Source organism: Nerophis lumbriciformis, linkage group LG24, assembly GCF_033978685.3.
Source record: "Nerophis lumbriciformis linkage group LG24, RoL_Nlum_v2.1, whole genome shotgun sequence".
NCBI classification, from domain to species: domain Eukaryota; kingdom Metazoa; phylum Chordata; class Actinopteri; order Syngnathiformes; family Syngnathidae; genus Nerophis; species Nerophis lumbriciformis.
Genome location: NC_084571.2, coordinates 8,723,209 through 8,740,644, shown reverse-complemented (window position 1 = coordinate 8,740,644; position 17,436 = coordinate 8,723,209). Strand labels below are relative to the sequence as shown.

Genomic DNA, 17,436 nt, shown 5'->3' with positions numbered 1-17,436 from the left:
CCACTGCTCCCATCACCTCCCAGGGGGTGATCAAGGGTGATGGGTCAAATGCAGAGAATAATTTCACCACGCCTAGTGTGTGTGACAATCATTGGTACTTTAACTTAATATTTGAAGTGACGTAATTGGAGCCTTGAATAAAGTTAAAGTTAAAGTACCAATGATTGTCACACACACACTAGGTGTGGCGAAATTATTCTCTGCATTTGACCCTTGATCATAAAGTACCACTGATAGTCACGCACACACTAGGTGTGGTGATATTACCCTCCGCATTTGACCCATCCCCTTGTTCCACCCCCTGGGAGGTGAGGGGAGCAGTGAGCAGCAGCGGTGGCCGCGCTCGGGAATCAAAAATAGATCCATTTTTTTTTTTTTTTTGAGCAATGACAGTTTTCAGAACAATTATTATTAGTGTCAACGTCACAACTTTTGTATTTCACCTGTTTGCTCTTTTATTCCACTTTTTTTTTTTCAAAGTATTTTTAGAACGTGTCATCAAAAAAAATGAGCTGCAGGTCATAAACAGCCATACTTTGGACATCCTTGCTTTATAGCCTGCTGATAACTAGCTAGCATGGCTGTATTGAAGTTAAAATCTGGAGTAAAAGCAGACTGTTCATTATATATTCGCTCGGGGGAAAAACTCCTTTATTTCCGATGTCGCCTGAATGCAACGTCGATGTCCCGCGCTACCTGAACGAGTCGCGGCAGTGGCCCCGCCCCCCGGCTTTGACGTCACAGGCCATGTTTCCGCTCATGGAGCTGAGAGCCGCGGAGCGCCTCCGTCAAAGCCGCGCTGCCTCCGCCCTCCTCGCCCACTCCGCCTCCAGGCAGCCAGCTCGTTAGTCTGCCGCTCACCGTCCCGCTGTTACGCGGAGCCTCGGCGTCTTTTTTTCCCCCCCAAGCCCTCGCGAGTCCTTCACGGGCCGCGCTTCGTCGGGATTAAAGTCTTTGCGAACTTAGTTCTCCAGCTGCCCGCGACTGTCCATGGAGAAAATGGCCGGACTTCTTCCCAGCAACATAACTTTCCTGCCGCCGACTCATGGCGTCCTCAAGTCCCTGCTGGAGAATCCCCTCAAGCTGCCCTTCCAGCACGACGAAGGTACGCTTGTTTCTCCCCGTGAAATAAATCACGAGTGACATGTCTGTCGTAAATCCTCTTCTCACTCGGCAGACGTGCGCACTTTTGACAGCGAAAGCGCACCGAAGCCAGGAAATGCGCACACATCGTCTCACAATGTACGATCTTTGTAAAAAAAAAATGGCCTCGTCTTGTACATTTAAACGCTGCAAAGAGGGTCAAAAGAAGAGGACCACCGACTCTGTTGCATGTTTCGCCACTCGGTTTTGTGCGAATTCAACCACCTCATTTGCTAATTATTTACGTAAATCATTGTTAATTAAAATAATGTGTGCGTCAAGGTTAGCATGTAGCCTTTATAACCTTTTAAAGCCCTGGTCTTAATGGCGATTACACAATTCCTCCTGTGGCCGATAGAGGGTGTCTCAGACTCTTAATATTTATCTATCAACAACACGGTTTTTATTGATGTCAAACATTCATACAATAATAATTGCATCTTTATATCTAGAATACAAGTCCCTCTGCGAAGGCTGACTTGTGTAAAAATAATACATTTTATTTCATTTCCTGTTTTATTGTTGAACCCTCATTGTTATTTTGTCTCATTTACTTCACTTTATTGTCTGGTAAACATGGTGTAGTTACAGAGGACGGTTCATATTCAAATAAAGGATAAGGATGAAATCACACACAAGCTTATTTAAAATGATGATAAAAAAAAAAAAACTTGTTTCCTAGCAACACAACATCAATGACCGGAGAAGAAAAGCGAGAAAAAGAACGGAGAAGCAGCATAAAAAAAACGTACAGTGCTGCCAAATGTTAGAATAATCGATAAATGATTAATCGAACGATGATGGTATTAGTCTATAAAACAAAGATTATTAAAAATTAAGAAGTTAAAAACGCTGAGCAGCTTTGAAGGTACAGCAAAAGTTAGATTTTCTAATTATTTTTGACTTTGTAGCCACCGTTTTTTTTTTTAATTGCCGCTTGCTCCGTGCGTCACTCACAACATGGCCGATTATTGATTATTATCCATCCATCCATTTTCTACCGCTTGTCCCGTTATTATTATTATTATTATTATTATAGCGTTATCCATAAATGTTTTGCGTGTTTGCGCCCCACGCTTGATGCCCTTGTTTGTTTGGCTTTTACCTTTGTTTTGTCCAAAATCAAAGCGGGGAAAGTACAGGACGTTCTCCTGGCGAGTCACGTTGACACGTCAAGGTAATGGAGTCCTTAGAACGCGTCTTCGGCCGTGTCAGTGTTTACTTTGATCCTGATGCGCAGCAAAATGAAGTACTGGAAAGGAGCTACCGATGGAACGTTGACGACGCTAACACACATTTAGATTATTTATATATATATACAACTTGTTATCATGATGGTCTGGGTTTAGCAATGCTTCCCACTGAGCGGCAATCTTATTTGTGGCTCATTTGCATATTTGGCAATGATCTATGTACATTTTTTTTTTTTAAAGACTTGAACATGTTATTTATTTTTTACTGCAATGTAACTCGGGCGCCACTTTGTGTACTACTGATTTATTTACAAATATTTTTCCATCCTGATTGTTGTAATTTAGCGTGGCAGATATTCAAATGTTCGTTTTAAATTCAAGATAAAGAAACATCTTGAAGTTGTTTATTGATATTCTCCACAAGGAAGTTACTGTAAAAGTATATTGATGTACTGATATACGTGTATGAATCATGTTAAATCAACAATGCAGTTTGGTAGGGAAAAACAAAAACAATTTTACGGGATAAAAGTTGGCTCTTATGCTGCGAGCTTAATGCTAACATACATTAGACCAGTATTTCGGGAGTGTTTCCTGCAGGGCCGCCAAAAAATATATTTCGCGTCAGTGGTCTGTCGCAGCGGTACTCGGTTGTAATACACTTTTTCCACCACTTGTGGCAGTAATGACAATCTCAGACAATCTGAAGAAGTCTCGGGCTAAAGTCATAGAGAAGTTCCTTCAGCGCAAACATTACGACTAAATTGGTGAAGCTGTTTTTTTTTCATTTGTACTTTAATTTTATTGACAGTTTAGGAAACAAAAACAAACTGAAGACGTCTGGGGCTAAAGTCATAGAGAAGTTTTTTGGGCGCAAAAAATTTGACTAAATTGGTGAGGCTGTTTTTTTTCCATTTGTACTTTAATTTTATCGACAGTTTAGGAAACATAAACAAACTGAAGACATCTGGGGCTAAAGTCATAGAGAAGTTCCTTCAGCTTAAAAATTATGACTAAATTGGTAAAGCTGTTTTTTTTTCATTTGTACTTTAATTTTATTGACAGTTTAGGAAACATAAACAAACTGAAGACGCCTGGGGCTAAAGTCATAGAGAAGTTTCTTCAGCGCAAAAAAATTGACTTAATTGGTGAGGCTGTTTTTTTCCCCATTTGTACTTTAATTTTTTTGACTGTTTAAGAAACATGGACAGACTGAAGACGTCTGGGGCTAAAGTCAGAGAGAAGTTTCTTCAGCGCAAAAAATATAGCTAAATTGGTGAGACTGGTTCTTTTCATTTGTCCTTTAATTTTTTTGACAGTTTAAGAAACATAGACAAACTGAAGACGTCTGGGGCTAAAGTCAGAGAGAAGTTTCTTCAGTGCAAAAATTATGACTAAATTGGTGAGGCTGTTTTTTTTCATTTGTACTTGGATTTTTTGACAGTTTAAGAAACATAGACAAATTGAAGACATCTGGGGCTAAAGTCAGAGAGAAGTTCCTTCAGCGCAAAAATTATGACTAAATTGGTGAAGCTGTTTTTTTCCCATTTGTACTTTAATTTTATTGACAGTTTAGGAAACATAAACAAACTGAAGACATCTGGGGCTAAAGTCATAGAGAAGTTCCTTCAGCGCAAAAATTATGACTAAATTGGTGAAGCTGTTTTTTTTTCATTTGTACTTTAATTTTATTGACAGTTTAGGAAACATAAACAAACTGAAGACGTCTGGGGCTAAAGTCATAGAGAAGTTCCTTCAGCGCAAAAATTATGACTAAATTGGTGAAGTTGTTTTTTTCCCATTTGTACTTTAATTTTATTGACAGTTTAGTAAACATAAACAAACTGAAGACATCTGGGGCTAAAGTCATAGAGAAGTTCCTTCAGCGCAAAAATTATGACTAAATTGGTGAAGCTGTTTTTTTTTCATTTGTACTTTAATTTTATTGACAGTTTAGGAAACATAGACAAACTGAAGACGTCTGGGGCTAAAGTCAGAGAGAAGTTTCTTCAGCGCAAAAAATATAACTAAATTGGTGAGGCTGGTTTTTTTCATTTGTCCTTTAATTTTTTTGACAGTTTAAGAAACATAGACAAACTGAAGACGTCTGGGGCTAAAGTCAGAGAGAAGTTTCTTCAGCGCAAAAATTATGACTAAATTGGTGAAGCTGTTTTTTTCCCATTTGTACTTTAATTTTATTGACAGTTTAGGAAACATAAACAAACTGAAGACGTCTGGGGCTAAAGTCATAGAGAAGTTCCTTCAGCGCAAAAATTATGACTAAATTGGTGAAGTTGTTTTTTTCCCATTTGTACTTTAATTTTATTGACAGTTTAGTAAACATAAACAAACTGAAGACGTCTGGGGCTAAAGTCATAGAGAAGTTTCTTCAGCGGAAAAAAATTGACTAAATTGGTGAGGCTGTTTTTTTTCCATTTGTACTTTAATTTTTTTGACCGTTTAAGAAACATAGACAGACTGAAGACGTCTGGGGCTAAAGTCATAGAGAAGTTTCTTCAGCGCAAAAAATATAACTAAATTGGTGAGGCTGTTTTTTTTCATTTGTCCTTTAATTTTTTTGATAGTTTAAGAAACATAGACAAACTGAAGACGTCTGGGGCTAAAGTCAGAGAGAAGTTTCTTCAGCGCAAAAATTATGACTAAATTGGTGAGGCTATTTTTTTTAATTTGTACTTGAATTTTTTTGACAGTTTAAGAAACATAGACAAATTGAAGACATCTGTGGCTAAAGTCAGAGAGAAGTTCTTTCAGCGCAAAAACGACAAAATTGTTGAAGCCATTTTTTTTTTAAATTTGTACTTTAATTTTATTGACAGTTTAAGAAACATAAACAAACTGAGGACGTCTGGGGCTAAAGTCATAGAGAAGTTTCTTCAGCGCAAAAATTATGACTAAATTGGTGAGGCTGTTTTTTTTATGTGTACTTTAATTTTTTTGACAGTTTAAGAAACCTAGACAAATTGAAGACGTCTGGGGCTAAAATCAGAGAGAAGTTCCTTCAGCGCAAAAACTAAAGACTAAAACTAAAGACTAAATTGGTGAAGCCATTTTTTTTCTCCATTTGTTCTTTAATTTTATTGACATTTTAAGAAACACATGAGGTGGCGACTTGTCCAGGGTGTACACCGCCTTCTGCCTGAATGCAGCTGAGATAGGCTCCAGCAACTCCCCACAGCCCCAAAATGGACAAGCGGTAGAAAATGGATGGATGGATAAACAAACTGAAGACGTTTGGGGCTTAAAGTCATAGAGAAGTTTCTTCAGCGCAAAAATTACGACTAAATTGGTGAAGCTGTTTGTTTTTCATTTGTACTTTAATTTTATTGATAGTTTAATAAACACAAACTAACTGAAGACGTCTGGGGATAAAGTCAAGAAAAGTTTCTTCAGCGCAAAAATTATGACTAAATTGGTGAAGCTGTTTTTTTTTTCATTTGTACTTTAATTTTATTGACAGTTTAAGAAACATATCTACTATTATAAATTATTTATTACACTATGTAAGAATGTATTTTTATTTTAGCATTGAATTTTGTATGAGATTTAAATCAAGAGTAAGATTACTCATTCAGTGTTAGTATTTGGGTGGGCCCAGAGATCAAAAAGGTTAAACCCTGCGATAGTTAACAGAAATTAACATTGCCAAATTCGATTTTGATGGAACAAAATTGGCATAAAACTGCAAATACATTCACCAAACTCTGTAGAAATGAATATTGATGCTAACTTTGTACTACCAGTCTGCTGCGCTCTGCACTCTGTGCTGACTCAAACGCTACATTTTGAAACCAATAACAGTGTCAAAGTGTTGTGGAACAGGAGATGGCAGCACCTGGAAGGTAAAATGTTACCTTTTATGTATCGCAGAATCCTAAAGAAACGTTGGTTTTAGCATTTTCAAAGAAAAAACAAATATCAAAATGGCCGCCACGTCTTTTAATTTCCGGCGTGTGACTCTCTAAAAGCGGAAATTGCAGAGTCACATTGAAAAAATATGGGTTCATGAATTACAGAGCCACCTAGTGACGTGTGTGTGTTTGTTCCAGGCTTTGGCAAAGAGAAGAAGTTGGAGGATGAGAGCGGCGTGGCCAACCCGCCACAGTCGGCCTTCCTGGGCCCCACCCTGTGGGACAAGACGCTGCCCTACGACGGCGACAACTTCCAGCTGGAGTACATGGACCTGGAGGAGTTCCTTTCCGAGAACGGCATTCCCGCCAACACGGCGCAGGGCGAGCAGCGAGCAGTGCCCCAGGCCACGCAGCCGCCCCAGGCCCCGCCTACGCCCTCCGTGGTGGACCTCAGCAGCCGCGCCACCACATCCTTGCACACGGCCATGTCGCAGCCCTGCCTCCACAGCCCTGGCGCCACAGGTGCGTCCGCACGCCTCACTGGGCCACGCCCCCTCCACACAACAGAAAGGCACCAAAACACACACTTTGATTAACGGCCCTTGTCGTGGACTTTGGCGGCCATGTTTGACCGGCTGTCGTCATGGTGACACGTGTTGTTTTTCATCAGCGTGTGACGTCGCACGCTAATACTGATCAACTCGGGCCGGGCGATACGGCTGAAACGGTATCTGATATCAGTCGATACTGATAATATTTGACATTTTTTTATGACCTATAGAATATAAGGAGCAAGAGAAAAATATTGAATGCACCGTAAACATTTTTATTTCAAATGTATAATAATAATAATAATCCCCTCGTATAAAAAAACGAAAAAAAATGTAAACAACATTTTAAATTACATTAAACACTTAACAATAAAATGAAGGTGCAGAAATAGGGAATATGTAAGAAATGTTCAATAGAGTGTTAGAAAATAGTGCAAAGTGTGAAAATCTACAGAAAAACCTGAGAACTATTTTCTGCAGGTTTAGTGCCAGGAAGTTACAGCTGTGCTCTAAAGGGTGGGCCCCAAGGTGGCGGCTAAGGTGGTGTGGTTTTAGCGGTCTTGGTCCAGGTGACTTTTCCCCTTTTATCCACAATTTCTTAATTTTTACTTTCTCTTCTCACTCCATGCAAAGAATCAACCACCAGATAGTTGATACTGTTATCTGATTGACTGTTAGCGTGTCACAACCACTGATCAGTGATCACTTCCTGCATTGCTCGGTTATCAGAGATCGCGTGTCTTTGTTCATGCAACCAACCTTGCTTTGCAACTTCCGCTTTCTTCCAACGAAGAATAAATAAATATATAATTTTTTGGAACACATTTTTTAGAAATTTTCGCATACATGTTGATATTTTATCACCCAGCCCTATGATCAAAGTAAGAGTTGTGATCACCGTTGCAAGTGTTTATTGTCGTCGTCATGGCAACAGTCGGACCTGTCCTGTTGGTCGTGATCCCCAAACATCAACAGCGAAACTCAGAATGTTGCGGTTGTTGTTTATAAACTCTGAGACAACGTCCAAGGACAAAAAATCTTTGTGATGAAGCTCTTATTTTGCCGAGGCAAAAGTGGTGGGTTTCCTGCCAAAGGGGAGGGCTGCTAGCCCCGCCCACTTTTCCCAGTAAACAACTTGGAGAGCAGTCGGAGTGACACGTGATGTCAATCAAACGCTCGAATGGACCTGTCAATTGTGTGTGTGTGTGTGTGTGTGTGTGTGTGTGTGTGTGTGTGTGTGTGTGTGTGTGTGTGTGTGTGTGTGTGTGTGCGTGTGTGTGTGTGTGCGTGTCCTCCGTGCAGCGTGCCGAGCCATGTGACACACACACATGCAGGCGCCATGTGCAGCAGGCGTTGCCCCCTCCTGACTCGCACGCGCGCGCTCTCTCTCTCTCTCTCTCTCTCGCCCGCCCTCGCCAAGCACAGCCTGCGCTCGCCCCCCGTCACATGGACCCAGGCGTGCGCGTGTGTCACGTGCACTGTTGCGCTCCCGGCAACGAGCGTGCGCGGCACGCCGGCAGGTGCGGCAGGTGGTCGATTGTTGTGTTATCATCGCGATCGGGGTGGGCTCGGGTTGCCAGAAGGTAGGCAGGACCGAAGTGTCTGGCAAACACATGACTTGTTGTCCCAGTGTCAGGTCGGCGAGCCGGTTGGACGAGTTGTCATGCGACCCGCAGGGCAGGATTGTCTTCCGAGACTGTCACGCAACACGAAGACGACCTGATTAAATACGTTAATACTTTCACGTTGCCGCGGAAACATACAACAGTCTGTTCCAGGGTCAAGCTGCGGCCCTCATTAGGTGCATGTTCAGTCACCTGCTCACCTTCCTTGAGCGGCATACAAGCGTAAAAAGAAGCCAAGCCAGTCTACTGCAGGAAAAACAAAACAAACATGTTCATAACTACAAATTAACTTTCTTCTTGCGCTTAGTTTTTTCTTTTGTCTGTTTTTTACCGCCTCAGTGCTTTTAGATGGGGGCGGGGGGCCTCAGCAGCAGAAGAATGAGTCGTTTTTCCACTACATTTCATTGACCGTGATCAATTCATTTTTGTCAGATAGGAATTATCTGATAATTAATTAATTATTCATTTCAAATGGGATATTTTCATAGAAATTATTTTTCATCACATTATTAGAGCCATGTGGACAGGAAATACCATCCTTTAGTCACATTTACACTTGTGATCCAATACTGTTTTGCTTCCTGTGGCTGAGCCAATCAGTGTACTGTACTGTATAGTATTCATATTGTCACTTCATTGAGTATTTGTTATGCTTAAATGCCTCATTTAGCCCCAAAACACAAAATATGCTTAAAAAAAGAAAGAAATGTGCAATAGAAAAGCCGCAAATTGTCTGATTAGTTGCTAATATAGCAACCACATGGCTAAGTTGGCAACATTACCCTCCTGCTGTGTCTGCTTATTCTCTGGCAGACCAATTTGTGACAATTGTCATTCATAATAATGTCAAATGCTAACTTTGCTAACAGGGACGTTGGCGTGTGACACTTACTTCCTGTTTTAACTTACTGTCTATACACTGATATTGTTATCGGATATCGGTCTGATACCAGCATGTACAATTTGTAATGCCCTGTGCGATACAAGCGGTCCTGCAGTGCATTTACTTGTATGCAATATCATGTGCGATACAAGCAATCCTGCAGTGTTTATTGTGTGTGATATAATGTGCGATACAAGTAATTCTGCAGTGTGTTTATTTGTGTGTGATATTATGTGCGATACAAGCGGTCCTGCAGCGCGTTTACTTGTGTGCGATATCTTGTGTGATACAAGCAGTCCTGCAGCTTGTTTACTTGTGTGCAATACAAGCAGTCCTGCAAAGTGTTTACTTGTGAAAGGCTGAACAGACAGTTAACATCGAAATGTCCTCCAATAAGCACACACTTTCTTCTATTTTAGTCAAGTCATTTACAAAAGGAAACATGCTAGGGTATAGGGTACAAGGAGCTAGCAGCTACACAACAGCTAAGCACACAATAGCACACAAGCCAGACATAGGTAAAAACCATTGAACAATAAAACAGCACATTTGTCAATATAAACAAGTATCAAATAATTATAGTTGCATATTACTTACACATACAAAGTCTCTAAGTATTAGAAAGTATTCAGTAACAAACGTGTCCGCACCATTCAATTGTGAGCTTCACTTCATGAATTATTGTGACCTAGGTGTCAGAAAAAAGTATTTGCCACTCCACTTCTACTTAAAGACAGCTTAAGTCCATTCCACAAGGTTAATAATAAATAGGTTAATAATATTATGTATGGTTCCTGCTGTTATCTATCGGAATATTACTCAAGGCTCCAATATTGGAATCAAAAAGTTGTATCGGGACACCAATATTTTTTACTCTTCTCCTCTTAAAAGACAACATTTTGCTCAAACTCCAAATTGTGTGATGCAAAAAGCCAAAGAAAAAGCAGAACATGTGTGATGGTGGTCTGAAAAATACACCACTGTGACTTTAAAAGTGCATTCTGGTTGACTTCTGAATTGTAGCATTAACTGTAAGGCTTTTATTTTGAAAGGCATCGTCACATAATGTGATTTTGTTTTTAAATGAAATAAAACTTGAGTTTTTCTGTGGTGTCAACTTGGCATGATGCAGATTGTTAGCATAAAGTGAGCGCGTGTTGATGCTTACAAGCGACGTCGTCAGCGTAAAGCCGATTAGATTAGAGAGAAAAATCTCTGCGCCCTTTGACCCCAAGCAAGTAATCTTTGTGTGGCCGAGAGTAGATTCAGGTCAAAGGTCATATTACCGTGGCCAGGACAAAATAAGCATAAAACTTCAGTTTGTTTAGCTGAGGACTTGTCTACTTCCTGTTTAGCGAGGAGTTTTTTGACTAATATTTAACAGCTAACAAGCTTTGTGATTGGCACAACTGTTGCCTAGCGACCATAAACAGGGCAAGAACACAAGTGTTTGTGAGTGACTCACCAGTGTGTAGACAGCACCACCTGCTGGCCGGATGAGGTATTAATGTCATACATTGACGAACGGAGCTTGACTGACATGTGGTTGTTTTGCTTGTCCTCAGCCCGGGACACGCCTAGCCCCATCGACCCTGAGTCCATTCAGGTGCCCCTGGCCTACGAGCCAGACCCGGCAGACCTGGCGCTGTCCAGCGTTCCCGGCCAGGCCGTGTTCGATCCCAGAAAACGCAAGTTCTCCCCTGAGGAGCTGAAACCACAGCCCATGATCAAGAAGGCCCGCAAGATCTTCATCCCCGAAGACCTGAAGGTGACCAAAGTTTCAGCTTCTGGGGAAAAAAAGCCCTGTTGGATATTTTATTTTATTCAAATTTAATTGTTTGCCTTCAGCCTGTAACCCCCAGAGGGACAAGTAGTAGTTAATGGATATAATTAAATTTTTATTTGGAATTGTCATGCTAATTTTACTACTAATTTTAATTTAAAATTATTTTCCATTTTATTTTGTTCATTTTAATTAGTTTTTGTTTAATTTTATATATATTTTTATTTTATAATATATATTATATTTTATGTACTTAATATTTAATTGTATTTTATTTATTTAAAATAATAACATTTGTAATTTTAATTGTGTATTTTATATATTTAAAAATTTAATTTTTAGGTTAAAGTTTTATTTAAAATACATATACATTAATTTAATTTGTATTTGTTTTATTTTATATTATCCATATTATATCATTACATATTATACTTAATATATATTTTTTATATTGAAATATAATAGATTACATTTAATTTCTTGTTGGAAGTCTGTTAACCGCCTTGTTTTGCCGGGCGACCCCGCAGGACGACAAGTACTGGGCGCGGCGCAGAAAGAACAACGTGGCGGCCAAGCGTTCGCGGGACGCTCGGCGGCTGAAGGAGAACCAGATCGCCATCAGGGCCAGCTTCCTGGAGAAGGAGAACGCCGCCCTGCGCATGGAGGTGTCCGACCTGCGGAAGGAGCTGGGCCGCTGCAAGAACATTGTGGCCAAGTACCAGGCCCAGCACGGGCAGCTGTGAGGCCCCGCCCACTGCCTCGGCATTCCCGCCCTTTGACCCCTGGCCCCACCTCCCTTTAAAGGACAAAGTGTCTCCTGGTGGCAACAACACACACAAAGTCATTTTTCACTTTGTTCTCAGCCTCCTGCTAAAAAGCCATGTGACCCGGGCACTTTTTTTTTATCTTCTCGCTGCGCTAAGCTCCGCCCCTTCAGCCGCGGTTCACCAGTGAGCAATAAAGCCGCCGCCCCCGTGCACTAAAGCCTCGCTCACAATCCCCCCCCCAGCCCCCCGAACCCCCCACCGCCGCCATGTCGCTACATGACCGATGATGTCGTTTCAGCATGAATTCCCTATTTTTTCTTTCGTTTTTCAAACTTCTCTCTGCTTGTGTTGAGCGTAGTAAACCCCCCACCCCACCCCGGCCCCCCTCTGCGTGGTAGAACCTTCGTGTCTGCGTAGCCGCCCGTCTTGGCCAAGATGGCGACATGAATGTAAAGAACGTGCTGACCAAGGAAAAAAAAAAAGAAGCAAAGGTTGGTTTTAAATGAGTTTGTTGACCGCAGACCAAACCAATCGCTCCAGAGATGATCTATTGGTTACAAGAGATGTTTATATAAACCTAATCTATACGTTGTTGTTTTGTACAGTATTTTTCCTATACATTACTGAACTATGTACTTTAAAGGCATAACAGATCCAGAATATTAAAGACTTCGAGAATACTTCACTGGCAATTTCATATTTGTGCAGCATCACGTGACCGGTGGATGACATCACTGTGAAAGGAGGACAGCGATCTGAGTGATGAGCGGATCCATACCGCAGATACCAGATATTTATTCTCTAATATCCATTCTTAACTTGAAATAGCCATACTTTTGATACTTAAGTTCAGGTGTGTCCAAACTGAAAAATCTAAGTATCCGGGGGCCTTATTGATATTTTTTAATAATAAAAATGATGTATACATTGGAACCAATGTATTACCAGTCAGCTTTTTCTCATTACATAATGATATTTTTCTGCTTTTTATCTTACATTTTACTGAACAGAATATATGATTGTGTAACTACATAACTTAGTTTTGAAAGTTCTCTGTACAAAAGTACTAGTGTTCACTTACATATTTATCAGAACCGTTGTCTTTTTTCAAATGATCACATAATTATTATTTTTAATTAACTAACAAACTTTGTTTATATGCAAGCTTCTAATATTTTGGATCAGGGGTGTCCAAACTTTTTCCACCAAGGGCGTGCTGAAAACTCAAGTTTGGGGGCGCCATTTTGGTATTTTACCTTTAAAAAAAAAAAAAAAAAAAAAAAAAAAAAAAAAAAAAAAATGCTATAAAGTATATTAAATATATTTTAAAAACAAAACTGTTATAGATTACTTAAGTATATTGTTAATTATATTCAGATGTTTTCTTTGTTTCTTACAATTGTACTGCTTTTTAGATAAAATACACAACTGTCCAAATTTTAGCAGACACAAAAGCAGAGATGGGCTTCTCTGCTGGCCTAACAACCAGAAATCATCCTCATAAAGATAAAATTATTTTTTATTTACTTTCCCTAAATATCTAAACATATTCATTCTCTTAATGTCATATTATGCTCCTTCCACTGCTGTTATTTTTAGTTTGTATCCAATCAGAATTCAGTTAGCTTATCAATCAATCATCAATCAATGTTTATTTATATAGCCCTAAATCACAAGTGTCTCAAAGGGCTGCACAAGCCACAACGACATCCTCGGTACAAAGCCCACATATGGGGCAAGGAAAAACTCACCCCAGTGGGACGTCGATGTGAATGACTATGAGAAACCTTGGAGAGGACCGCATATGTGGGTAACCCCCCCCCGCCCCCCTCTAGGGGAGACCGAAAGCAATGGATGTCGAGTGGGTCTGACATAATATTGTGAGAGTCCAGTCCATAGTGGATCCAACATAATAGTAAGAGTCCAGTCCATAGTGGGGCCAGCAGGACACCATCCCGAGCGGAGACGGGTCAGCAGCGCAGAGATGTTCCCAGCCAATGCACAGGCGAGCGGTCCACCCCGGGTCCCGACTCTGGACAGCCAGCACTTCATCCATGGCCACCGGACCTGTGCCCCCCCCCCTCCACAAGGAACAGGGGAGCAGAGGAGAAAAGAAAAGAAACGGCAGATCAACTGGTCTAACAGGGGGTCTATTTAAAGGCTAGAGTATACAAATGAGTTTTAAGATGGGACTTAAATGCTTCTACTGAGGTAGCATCTCTAATTGTTACCGGGAGGGCATTCCATAGTACTGGAGCCCGAATAGAAAACGCTCTATAGCCCGCAGACTTTTTTTGGGCTCTGGGAATCACTAATAAGCCGGAGTTCTTTGAACGCAGATTTCTTGCCGGGACATATGGTACAATGCAATCGACAAGATAGGACGGAGCTAGACCGTGTAGTATTTTATACGTAAGTAGTAAAACCTTAAAGTCACATCTTAAGTGCACAGGAAGCCAGTGCAGGTGAGCCAGTATAGGCGTAATATGATCAAACTTTCTTGTTCTTGTCAAAAGTCTAGCAGCCGCATTTTGTACCAACTGTAATCTTTTAATGCTAGACATAGGGAGACCCGAAAATAATACGTTACAGTAGTCGAGACGAGACGTAACGAACGCATGAATAATGATCTCAGCGTCGCTAGTGGATAAAATAGAACGAATTTTAGCGATATTACGGAGATGAAAGAAGGCCGTTTTAGTAACACTCTTAATGTGTGACTCAAAGGAGAGAGTTGGGTCGAAGATAATACCCAGATTCTTTACTGATTCGCCTTGTGTAATTGTTTGGTTGTCAAATGTTAAGGTGGTATTTTTAAATAAATGTCGGTGTTTAGCAGGACCGATAATCAGCATTTCCGTTTTCTTGGCGTTGAGTTGCCAGAAGTTAGCGGACATCCATTGTTTAATTTCATTAAGACACGCCTCCAGCTGACTACAATCCGGCGTGTTGGTCAGCTTTAGGGGCATGTAGAGTTGGGTGTCATCAGCATAACAATGAAAGCTAACACCGTATTTGCGTATGATGTCGCCTAGCGGCAGCATGTAAATACTAAAGAGTGCAGGGCCAAGAACCGAACCCTGAGGAACTCCGCACGTTACCTTAACATAGTCCGAGGTCACATTATTATGGGAGACGCATTGCATCCTGTCAGTAAGATAAGAGTTAAACCACGACAAAGCTAAGTCTGACATACCAATACGTGTTTTGATACGCTCTAATAAAATATTATGATCGACGTTATCGAAAGCAGCGCTAAGATCAAGAAGCAGCAACATAGATGACGCATCAGAATCCATCGTTAGCAGTAGATCATTAGTCATTTTTGCGAGGGCTGTCTCCGTAGAGTGATTTGCCCTGAAACCGGATTGAAAAGGTTCACAGAGATTGTTAGACACTAAGTGTTCATTTAGCTGCTGTGCGACAATTTTTTCGAGGATTTTCGAAATAAAGGGAAGGTGGGACACCGGTCGGTAGTTTACCATGAGGTCAGGATCAAGGTTAGGTCTTTTGAGCAGAGGATGAATAACCGCTTTCTTGAATGCTAGGGGAACAGTGCCAGAGGAAAGTGATAAGTTTATAATATTTAGCACTGATGGACCTAATAATACAAAAAGCTCCTTGATAAGTTTCCCAGGAAGTGGGTCAAGTAAACATGTTGTTTGTTTTATCCCACTTACACGCCGTAATAGTTCCTCTAATGTTATTTCATCAAAAAGAGAGACTATTTTGTATTGCAGTATCCGCCGTAGATACAGTTGTATCCGTGTTAATAAAACCCAGTTGTAGCTGGGATGCGTTGTCTTTAATCTCCTTTCTAATGAGTTCAATTTTCTTATTAAAGAAATTCATAAAGTCATCTGCCGAGTGGGTGGAGCTATTGGGAGGAGTCCCTTGTTGGGTTAGCGATGCTACTGTACTAAACAAAAATTTAGGGTCGTTTTTGTTGAGGCGGATGAGATTTGAGTAATATTTAGCTTTAGCTAAGGTAAGCATGCGTTTATACGATATTAAACTATCACTCCATGCTTGATGGAAAACCTCAAGCTTGGTCGCGCGCCATTTGCGTTCCAACTTTCTACATGATAATTTGTGAGCTCTGGTTTCTTCTGTAAACCATGGGGTGCGCCTTTTAGGGGCCCTTTTTTGTTTTAGCGGTGCTATACTATCAATGGTTTTGCGCAGGGCATTGTCAAAGTTGTTAGTTAGGTTATCAATAGAGCCGACATAATTTGGGAATGGTGCCATTACCGAAGGCAGTAGGTCAGCAAGAGTCATCGTTGTGGCAGCATTAATGTTGCGGCTGCTATAGCAGTTATTATTATTATTACTTTGTTGACAATGAGTCAGAACTTCGAATTTTATAAGGTAATGATCGGACATTACTTTAGTATACGGGAGTACCATAACTTTGGAGGTGGTGACACCCCTGACCAGCACTAGATCTATCGTATTACCGTTGCGATGCGTAGGTTCATGTATTATTTGTGTAAGACCACAGCTATCAATTATAGTCTGGAGCGCCACGCACTGAGGGTCCGATGGGGTATTCATATGGATATTAAAGTCCCCCATTATGATTATATTGTCTGCGTGCGTCACTAGATCAGCAACGAACTCTGAGAATTCATTGATAAAGTCCGAGTAGGGCCCTGGGGGGCGGTAGATAACAGCCATATCGAGAGGCAGCGGTGCGACAGACCTCATAGTAAGCATCTCAAACGATTTGTATTTATTATTTAGGTTAGGGGTAAGGTTAAAGTTTTCATTGTATATTAGTGCGACACCTCCACCCCTTTTAAGGGGACGGGCAATATGCGCATTCGTATAGTTAGGAGGAGATGCCTCATTTAGCGCAAAAAAATCGTCTGGTTTGAGCCAGGTTTCGCTAAGACCAATGACGTTAAGATTGTTGTCTCTAATGACCTCATTAACTAATAACGTTTTGGGAGACAATGATCTTATGTTTAAAAAGCCCATATTAAAAGTATTGGGCTGTTTTGACGAGTTTTTGTTTAAATTATCCGTAGTAGCAATATTAATAATGTTGCGTTTATTATACGTAGTGCACTTTAAATAGTTTCGACCATATCTAGGAATTGATACGACGGGAATTTTCAGATTGTTTGCTTGATGCTGCGATCGACTGAACGCATCATGATTTGCCACCTCAGTAGAATGCATATCTACCCCGGACACATTCACAACAGAAAACACATTATGTGAGTTGTGTGTTATTCTAAGAAAATTGCTATGCGTACAGGAATTATCCAGCCTGGTGCTGGCTAGTTCTAGCTTAACTGACTCCTCACCCGGACTAGCAGGCTCTGTAATTGCCTGTGACCGGGCTTGCTCTAGTGTAGTTAGTCAAATGTGACTTAAACAGTAGTCTATGTTTTTAGACAGGATGATGGCGCCTTCCTGGTTAGGGTGAAGGCCGTCTCTCATCAGCAAGCCTGGTTTGCCCCAGAAAGAAGCTTATGTTGCCATGCTGTACCAAATCTGCCCAAACCTTCAGAGTCAACAATGCTGGCGTCTTTGCACTGTAAGTGAACAGGGACATACAGTTGATAGACAGTTGCGATCACGAGTTGTTGTCAGTAAGGCCTTCTAGGTGGCCTC

At 40.8% G+C, this 17,436-nt stretch overlaps 1 protein-coding gene across 1 annotated transcript; it reads left to right on the top strand.

Moving 5' to 3' along the window:
* The first annotated feature begins 792 nt into the window (after positions 1-792).
* hlfa (HLF transcription factor, PAR bZIP family member a) lies at positions 793-12,064 on the top strand. Its single transcript, XM_061981466.1, has 4 exons — positions 793-1,105; positions 6,404-6,727; positions 10,830-11,032; positions 11,575-12,064. The coding sequence occupies exons 1-4, from the start codon at positions 991-993 to the stop codon at positions 11,788-11,790; spliced, it is 858 nt and encodes a 285-aa protein (XP_061837450.1). The 5' UTR covers positions 793-990; the 3' UTR covers positions 11,791-12,064.
* Positions 12,065-17,436: the final 5,372 nt, after the last annotated feature.